Below are 9,545 nucleotides of genomic sequence, written 5' to 3' on the forward strand. Positions count from 1 at the left end.
AATAATGATTTGAATAAAATTTAAAAAAATAATTTACTAAGAGTAATACTAAAAAAATTATTAAAAAATAAAAGAGTTTGATATGATACTAAAATTATTTTAAAAAAATTAAAATATATAAAAAAAATCAGGGAAACATGGATTAAATCAAACTAAAAAGGGTTGAAAAACGAAGATGAACAAAGAATAAAATAAGAACAAACCGTAGAAAATAAGAACGTAAGAGGGAGAGAAATTTGAGTGAAAGCTCTCAAAAATTTTTATTGTTTCCCAAAACTACAGTGTCTTTACAATGAAGGGAGAGGCCTCTATATATAGTTGAACTTCTTCAAATCCAACGGTACAGATCAATTACATCAACGATTAAGATTAAAAGGTATCTACAAATTAAATCTTTAAAATTACAAAATCATATCTTCTAAGATTGCATATCATATCTAAGATTGCAATCATATCTAAGATTATATCATATCTAAGATTGCATATCATTGAAGATTATATTTCCATATGAGTCAAGCTTGTAGATGGACCTTAAATTTTTTCAAGTAATGGGCCATTTCAATCAGGCTAAATTATATTTGTAGTTCTGGACTGAACTTAAACTTCGTTTTTTTTTTGGGGTTTATTATTTTTGTTTTTGGACTTATTTATGAGCCCGGGTAAAATTGAGTATCTACAATTATTATATAGATTAGTAAAGTTTGAGGCCTTTGCTTGTGATGGAAGCAAACATGGTATATGTATATGAATATGCAAACCACATTCTAAAATCAATGAAAGCCCTTCTCAGAAACAGAAAGTAGAAAAGTATATAAATTATTGCCAAAATGAAGACTTTGAATCCAAGTCCCTGCAGCTTAAAGTAATTGTAGTTGTTTTGTTTCTAGCATGTAATGATTTAACTATCACTAGACTCAATTAAACACTATATGTATATATAGTACAATGTTGAAGATCAAATAATTGGTTAATTAAGATCAAAGTGCATCATTATTTGCTTTTTCTATCACATTTTTTTATGCTTCCTCTTAATTAGGGAAAAAGATTAATTCATTCCCTTTCAATTTCAAAATTGAGCAGTTGGTCTTCTTAAAAAATTTGGAATAATTTAGTCCTTGTCAATTTCAAAAGTGAGCAGCTAAGGACAATTAATCACGGGTTCCATCAATTGTATTTAATTTTTATTGGTCTAGTAACAAATTTAGCCTTTGATGTTTACATATTTTTCCATTGTGGCACTAATTCTAGAAAAATTCAACAAATTCAACCTCAACATTTACACATTTACACATTTACACATTTACACATTTACACAAATTGTGCAGGACAAATTTGATAAATTAAGACAATAGCTCAAATGTGTAAACTTTGAGGGCTAAATTTATTATTATACTATTTAAAATCATGTACAATTGATGGAGAATATTAACGTTGTGGCTAATTATCCTTAGGTGCTTACCTTCGAAATTGACAGGATTAAATTGCTTTGGTTTTTTAAGAGGGACCAATTTGCTCAATTTTGGAATTGAAAGGGACTGGAGAGGTCTTTTTATCAATTAATTATTGCTTGCTTCAATAAACGGCTACCACAATAATGATGATCATTGCTCGCATTTCTTCCTCTGGATTCATGTAAATGAACTGTCAAGGCCGGCCACAAGTAATCATTTCTTCACAAAAACAATAAGAAAACAAAATTAGAAACAGAGGAGACAAATTTAACTATATTTTTCATATTATATTTTCATTTCCTTACCCTATAATTGCCCTGGTTGGGAAATTCATCTTGCATTGCAGCTGAGATTTTAAACAGAAATGGCTTCCTTCGCAGCTCAAACTCTCTTCATATTGTTCTTCACCCTCTTCTCAGCATTCTTCATTAAAATCAATGGAGAGTTCTCGAGGCAATCCATTAATATGTCCACAAAACGCATGGAGAAAGTCACCCGTCTGCGTTTTTACTTCCATGATATTGTAGATGGAAAACACCCTACAGCCATGCAAATTATCAGGCTACCAAACAAGACAGCTACATCATTTGGTACCACTTTCATGGTGGATGATCCATTGACAGAGAAGCCTAAGCCTACTTCAAAACTTGTGGGAAGAGCTCAAGGGATTTATGCTTTCGCTTCTCAAAATGATTTTGGGTTGCTTATGGTCATGAATTTTGCTTTCTCAGAGGGAATCTACAATGGAAGTGCAATCAGCATTCTTGGCCGGAATGCAGTCCTTGATGCCGTGAGGGAAATGCCGATTGTCGGAGGTAGCGGAATTTTTCGGTTCGCTCGTGGTTATGCTTTGGCAAAGACAGTTTGGCTGACTGTTGTTCACTTGTGAACAATTGGTACATGCATGCATGTGATGTAATTCGATTATGTATGCATTGGTTTGTTTTCTTCTTGCTTTAGATTGTTTCTTCTATTGACTAAAAAAGACAATTGATGTTATTGTCATTTATACTTTTTGTGAGGATGAATATGAGAAACTTGGGATTGAAGGAGATATTAACCTCAACTTTTCATTCGAACACATGACTATGAACAGGGTTTGTTGTATGATGGGACATTGTATTCACATTCAAGAGATTTGGTTATCGTGGTTTCTGGTCTAGAACTAGGGTAATCTTAGCATGGTGGGCTCAACTTATGTTGATCCAAGGTTGGTTCGCCTGATAGGAACAAGACATAAGAGTAGTAAGTAGTTTAGAAATAGTAGCCATGTTGGATCTCTCAATCCAAACACAACATTGATTGGAGAAGGAACATTTTTTCACCGCATTTATCCTCCAAGGAAGATGGATATAACATCCGGGGTCCTTGATTATGATCTGGTTATATTCACCTAAATCAAATCCACTATAATCCACACGTTGAAGAATTGTTCCATGAAAAACAGCTCCATCACAACCAGGTTTCAAAAATTTCTAGCTTTGCACTCCATGTCTTCATCCCTCGAATCATCGTCATTGACAAAAATGCAGCATAAAGTAACTCCCATTCATTGACTATCATTATGAATATTGTGAGGAAGCTGTACCTTGATTGAAGAGTCAACTGATTGGTGACTAAAGCATTCCGGGATTCCACTTCCAGGTACCATAACATCAAACTTCAGTCTTGAATTTGTAAATACCTGCAAAAGAAAACTCGGGTTGTTTAGTAACTAACACCATAAATAATCTAGTATCGGGTTTTGTGATGGAGACAAGAGATACTAACCAACCTTAAGTGCATTGATGTTCTCAGCCAAGTTGTAGCAGTGAATACCACTGATACTTGCCCAATGCACTGCATTGCATACTTTTGATGGATATGCAACTGCTTCAAGTGAAGCACAACCTTAAGATATTTAAGCTCGGAAAGTCGAGTAATTGACAAAGGTAAGGTGATGAAATTGTTACCACTAAGACTAAGTTTTGTCACCGCCTAGGATATGCTGTTGCAACAAAATTTCATTTCAAACTTTATAGAATTCTCTTGTTACCTGAGTGTTTCTTTCTACCAACAGTTTCTTCGGTTAGTAGCTCTGCTCGACAAATCTTTAAAATTCTCCAAGGAAGAAATTGTAGCTTCATGTCTTCCAGGAAACGTAATCAAAATCTTTTCAACAATTTGTTGAATAGGATCCATTTCTTTGGTAGTTGCTGTTGTTAGTCTTTTGATTACTCAGGAAACAGAAAGAAGAACAAGAAAAAGGTTAAAAAGACTAACAACAGCAAAAACCAAAAAAATCGATCCTATCCGACAAGTGCAGCAGCTGAGCAATACCCGGAGGGGCAACTGTTTGTTGCAGCATGTTTTGCAAGCAGAAGCACCTTTGAGAGTTGGCTGGCGGATAGTGGTTGTACAAACCACATGACAAATGATCAAGACTTGGAAACCGTCAGTTTCTTCTAGTGAAAGGCAAAAGAATAGTAGCCATGGAAAACCAAAAGGGTATATGGTTTAAACCTCATTTTTTACGTTTTATTTGTGCCTGCGTATTGGACAATTGGTTGAGAAGGGGAAAATGCGTGAGTTGCCACAAGAAGAGAGCGATACAGTGCCCTGGCACAAACGGCTTGAGCATTTCCATCATAGTGATGTGCTCTATATGAAAAAGAACCAAATTGTTGTTGAACTTCCTCACTTAAAAGAAGAGCTTCCTGTGTATATAGTCTGCCGATATAGGAAGCAAACAAGACTCCCTTTTCCAACAGAATCAACTTGGAAGGCAGCAAAAAAGCTACTGTTGGTCTATGCAGATATTAGTGGACCTCCCAGACACCGTCCTAGAAAAGGCAAGTACTGATCATCAGCTCACTGCACTATACACTCCGTAGTTGACATCGAGTAAGCACAATTTTTGTTCATGATTAGGAACATTTTGTAAATACTTGAATTACTGGTGAGTTATGTGAGTGTTTTACAGTTCTCCAATAGAGGGGAACTGTTTGAAAGAGTGAGTTCATACCGAGAGAGGTGAGAGTAAAATTGGTCACTTTGTTGACCATTCTTTTATGTAATAATAAAAGAAGAGAAATCATTGTCTCAAACATCCATACCACCAAGTACTCAAATAATCTTGAAGCTTCTTCACATGTAACCAAATTAACCCTAAACTAAATGGAGAAAAATAATTCGATATCTAAAACACCACTTGTTTTAACTTTGAATTATAAAGAACGAAACTTCCATAAATTTCATAATCATCAAACAATACAGCATCCAATGAACTGAAAAACACAATAAATAAGAGTTGCATTTGTTTTTTATCAAACCAACATAAAGAAAACATAACACTATATAGATTCTAATCAAGTTGTAATCAAGTTGTGTTTCCTGCTTTGACACGAGGCACGGGTGACTTAGCAGAAAACCATAAGCAGATGCAATTTAGAAACCATGGATTTTGATGTTTTCCTTCTTCACAATGCCAGCCTGGTCGGAAAAACAAAGGCAACGAAGATTAGGATCTCAAACACTAAAATGGATTAGATGTTCATTAGAAAGCACTAACAATTACCTGAACAAGGAAGGTTGAGACATTCTTGCGCTGGTCACCTTGGAGTTGAATAACCTAGATATAAAGAGAAATATAACAATCTTAACCACCAGGCACCGATAATGGATATCAAAGAGGTTAACAATATCTAGAGGATTATAAACACACCTGCCCTAATTCAGGGTCCTGGACCACAGTACCATTGCAGCAAAACTCCTTCTTGAGGTCTTTGAGTATCTTGTTGTAGCTGAATTCTTTCTTCAACCCTTGGACAGTCGTCAAGCTTTTCCTACCGTTGCGTTGCTGAATACGAATGTGCACATACTCCTTTGCACCGGCACCTGAGTCCTCAGCATTTGCATCAGCAAAGGGATCTAGCACAATAATTACATAAAACAAGTTAAACCCAAAAATGATGACAGATAGATAAATAGCATAAGTGAGGAAGTTACGATCCAAGCATACCAAAGGCAGTAGGAATCTGGACGTCGAGATCAGACATGAAACTTAGTTGATCAAATAGGCTTAACAACCACAAGCTGAGACCTAAACATGTAACACGATACCCACACCAGATTTGGCTTCATATAATTATACCACCAAGCATAAGAATAGTTAATGGCAAATTCTATTAAGATTTAGGGCAACCAATACAAAGATTTTCAAAAAAACTTCATCAATAGATTGAAAAGAACAAACAAAAGCCTTAGAAACCCCTCAAAAGGAAAATTGAAACTACATGCATATAATCATTATAAAATCAAAACCATAGGCTAATTCGAAAACAAGCATTATTTGTTTGCAAAAAGCCAATAACCCAGACTCGACTTAAGGTGCACTACCACTCCAAATTAAGATTAAAGTCTAAGGTTCGAATTCCCTATCAATCTTCGACTTCCTCAAAGAAAAAAAAACAGTTAAATAAATAATACACTCCAAAAAGAAAGTAACTTTGAATCCTAATTTTTTTTCCTTTTATTCAAACAAAAGCAATTCCCAAACTGAAGTAATTATAAACAATTAGAACGGAAATTAAAAGAAAATTTGACGATACAGACAAAACCCAGAAACAAATGTTTTAGATCAACCGGATGACGATAAAAAGTTCAACTTTAACAAGAAAAAAAGGGGGAAAAGTTACCTGATCCGAGGTGTTTAGGGCTTTCTTGAGAGAATTCAAATAGATAAATAAGAAGAAAACCCTAAAGATCGGATAAAGCTTTTGGTTTGGGTGGAGATGGAATTAAAAGGAAAGGTTGAGAAATTATTTTATTAAAAAATATTTTGTTAGTTGGGGGGATTCACGCGAATTGAGGCAGAGCGATTACAGTATTGCAATTTGTACTCGCTAGAAAAAGCTTGTGATGATTTTACATGGACACGTGGCGATCGATGGGAAAGTGATTAAGTAGAGAGTGGTTGACAATTTGTCAACGGAGGTTGAAAAGTGTTTTTCGAAAGACAAGGTTAGTTTAGAAAACGACGGCGCTTTGAGGTTTAAAGAAAGAGCACGTGGGAGATTAAAACACGTTATAAGTAATTGCATTATTCACAAATTTAAAATTATTTTTATATTTTATTTTCATAATTTTTTTTACTTTTCCATTTATTGTTATTACATTTTGAAATAAAAGAATATTTAATTAATAATAATGTAACTAAAAATATAACATTATAGTAATAGTATATATAAACATAAAATAATTATTTTTTTTGAAATCAAATTGGGATATTATTATTGCAGTAAAACAAAACCAAAAGAAGGAAAAAGCTTAACAGAGTCAAAGACCACAGACCCAAAAACCAACACGGGAGCCCAAACATCAAAAAGGCCGAAAAAGAAAAATCTTGAAACATATTAAAATAACAAAATAAATGCCTAGAAAACCCAGTATGTCATTAATGATCTGTCCTCAACTTTCCTCTTTTCAATATTTCCTTTCGACTTGTCGGATCTAAAAGCCCGAGAGTATTGTGACCGAATCAAAGAAATGGGACCTCTCAAGTCCCAGTTCACCATTTCAAACTCTTATTTGATGAATTTGGTTCTATTGGTCGTTCAATCTCCATTTGCTGTTGAGCATATCTAAGAACACAACCCACCAGGTAATTCATTTCTCTCTTTTTTAGACTCATCTTGGCTAGGTTATGGTCTAACTAATTAGCTTACGTGGAAAGCAAAATGGAAAACTAATGACCGAAAACTTTCATTTTCCTTTTGAATGTTTCTAATGCAAGCGCTAATTTATGATTTATCCACTAATCTTGTTTTGCATTTGTTGATGATGGATCTGGAATCCCCTTCCACTATTACATCTATTAAACCCAACTCGATCCTTGTGAGCACGGCTTCGAAATAGGCAAGGGCTTCTGCATCAAAGGTCGTGCCAACCGCCGTGTGCAAACAAGACTTAGAGACCAGAACTTCTCCTTTCGCGTTTCGTACCACAATCCTTGAAACCGACTTAAAACCCTGGCAGTCGAACGAGGCATCAAAGTTGATTTTAATAATCTGTCCTCCAGGTGATTTCCAATTCTCCTTCTCACCAACAAAGGTCACGAATGTAGTTTTTGGTGAAATTAGCTACTCTTATTCCTGAATGGGTTTTCCCTTCATGCAGATTCCTATTTTTGTCTAACCAAATCGACCACAAGCCACAACCAAAAAGTGCTGTTGGGACTTCGTGCAACTTCCAAATACCTAGGTAAGCCATTCAAAACAATCCGTCTGTTGCCTTAGAATTATCCATTCAAAGTTTAAAATTTGCCATATTTCTACTGAAACAGGACATTGGCCAAAGACATGCCATAAAGTCTCAATTCCCACGTTACATCTAGGGTTGTTTTGAGTCAATATTTTGGCATATAAGTTAAACATTGTGGGGATGAAACACTCTCTATATCATTATCTTAATTTTATTGGGCAGTTGTAAATCCCACAATTGTTTGTAGAATTATTTTGTTGTAATCTGTAAATCATTAAAATTAGAGGTAATGCTCTGAGTCTATAATAGTTTATAGGTGCTTCTTGTCAAGAACATACCCGAGGGCTCACCGCACCATGCTCATCCCTCGCAAGTGGAATCTGCAGGATTCTGTCCGCATCATTCGTCTTAAAAGGTATTGCGAATAATCTCCTCCTTCCATACTCTATTAGCACTATCAATTAAACACAGAATAGTAGATAAGTTTGCATTGTTAATTTGATTATGTAATCTGTAATTTGTTGTCCCGAGTAGCTACGCATCCTTGTTGATTAATATGCTTTTTTACATATATGATCGTGTGCACCCTAGCTCTGCCTGTAAGAAACTGGTAGAAGGATAGTATTTGACTTTTAGAACTTGCGCTAATAATGAGTCAGGCCGATTAATAAGACACCGTAAGGCCACATTAAATTTCGTTAAATTCCTAAAACCCAACCCACCGTCCAATTTTAATTCGTACATTTTATCCCAGCTACACCAATGAATTCTTTTGCACGCATGCCTTTTCTATCACCAATACCTAGCAATTATAGCTTCCATTTCTCCATATAAAGTTTTTGGTAAAAGAAAGCACATCATAAAATAAGTAGGGATCACTTGCAAAACCGATTTAATAAAGACTTTCTTACCCCCTTGTGATAAGAACCACAAACTACATCTATCAATTTTCAGTCGAATTCGATCCTTTAAACTTTGAAAGGAGGCCTTCTTTTTCTTACTTACCAAATTAGGAAGATAAGATACTTCTCAACATCATTAGAGCTCCTCACCCCTAACAATCTCTTAAAAAAAAGTCTGTCAGCCTCCAAAGTATTAGTACTAAAAAATACTGTGGATTTTTCAAAGTTCACACACTATCCAGAACACAACTCATACGTATTCAAAATTCCCTTTATCTTCTGAGCTCCCAAGATAGTTGATAAACACACTAATTTACATAATTCTTGTGTTTAATTTGGTTTATTTCTAAATTAATCTCTGCTTAATTGGTGTTTTTTATGATTTAATTTTGTCAGGGATGCAATTAGTCAAAAACAAACAAAAAGTGACCAAATTGAAAGACAAATCGTTGAGTTGGGGCCAAATCATAAAGGTGGGAAGGCCAAGGATTTAACATCAATTTTAACTTTGTAAAAATCTAAAAATAGAAGATATTATTTTATTTAGTTTTATTATTTATTTATTTTTATTTTTATTTTATTAATTTAGAATAGGCTATTTTTAGTAACCCTATGTATATAAATAGGGGCTTTTAGTTTCCTAGAAAAATTATCATTTAATTTGTATTCCTTCTTCTACTTGAAATAGAATTACTCTCTCTCTTGTATTTCCTTTTTCAATTTGGAGTTGGAATATCATTTTTTTTCTCTTCAATTTGATGTTGCATTTTGTAGCTTTGTCTCCAATTTTTGTTTCTTTTCCACAATTGGGTCAATTGCTATCCAAGTTCTCTTTTCTTTCCAAAATTCCATCATCCTTCACACAAAGCCAAAACGCAATCCACAACCTTCAAGCATAATTAAATTCATGTCACACTAAACCCCTTTCAATTTTAAGCCGGTGTTAACCCCG

At 34.5% G+C, this 9,545-nt stretch overlaps 2 protein-coding genes and 1 long non-coding RNA gene across 5 annotated transcripts; 2 read left to right on the forward strand and 1 right to left on the reverse strand.

Annotated features, from left to right (window-relative positions):
• The first annotated feature begins 1,702 nt into the window (after positions 1-1,702).
• On the forward strand, positions 1,703-2,503 carry LOC107941202 (dirigent protein 22). The gene has a single exon (XM_016874755.2). It carries the CDS (start codon positions 1,816-1,818, stop codon positions 2,338-2,340), a length of 525 nt encoding a protein of 174 aa, XP_016730244.1. The 5' UTR covers positions 1,703-1,815; the 3' UTR covers positions 2,341-2,503.
• Positions 2,504-4,657: 2,154 nt separating this feature from the next.
• LOC107941207 (protein translation factor SUI1 homolog 2) lies at positions 4,658-6,307 on the reverse strand. Of its 2 annotated transcripts, none has more exons than XM_016874760.2 (5): positions 6,128-6,307; positions 5,452-5,532; positions 5,155-5,360; positions 5,008-5,061; positions 4,658-4,922 (listed from the first exon to the last, which is right to left on the reverse strand). In XM_016874760.2, the coding sequence occupies exons 2-5, from the start codon at positions 5,486-5,488 to the stop codon at positions 4,878-4,880; spliced, it is 342 nt and encodes a 113-aa protein (XP_016730249.1). In that variant the 5' UTR covers positions 5,489-5,532; positions 6,128-6,307; the 3' UTR covers positions 4,658-4,877. The 2 variants fall into 2 exon arrangements, with proteins under 2 accessions (XP_016730249.1, XP_016730248.1); XM_016874759.2 differs by having other exon boundaries at positions 5,452-5,567; positions 6,128-6,296.
• Positions 6,308-6,868: 561 nt separating this feature from the next.
• On the forward strand, positions 6,869-9,313 carry LOC107941196 (uncharacterized). 2 transcript variants are annotated; one of them, XR_001695562.2, is made up of 5 exons: positions 6,882-7,092; positions 7,347-7,509; positions 7,608-7,691; positions 7,774-8,106; positions 8,990-9,313. It is a non-coding gene; the product is annotated as an uncharacterized lncRNA (long non-coding RNA). The 2 variants fall into 2 exon arrangements; XR_001695561.2 differs by having other exon boundaries at positions 6,869-7,509.
• The last annotated feature ends 232 nt before the right edge of the window (positions 9,314-9,545 follow it).

This window comes from Gossypium hirsutum, chromosome A11 (genome assembly GCF_007990345.1).
Source record: "Gossypium hirsutum isolate 1008001.06 chromosome A11, Gossypium_hirsutum_v2.1, whole genome shotgun sequence".
Classification (NCBI taxonomy): Eukaryota; Viridiplantae; Streptophyta; class Magnoliopsida; order Malvales; family Malvaceae; genus Gossypium; species Gossypium hirsutum.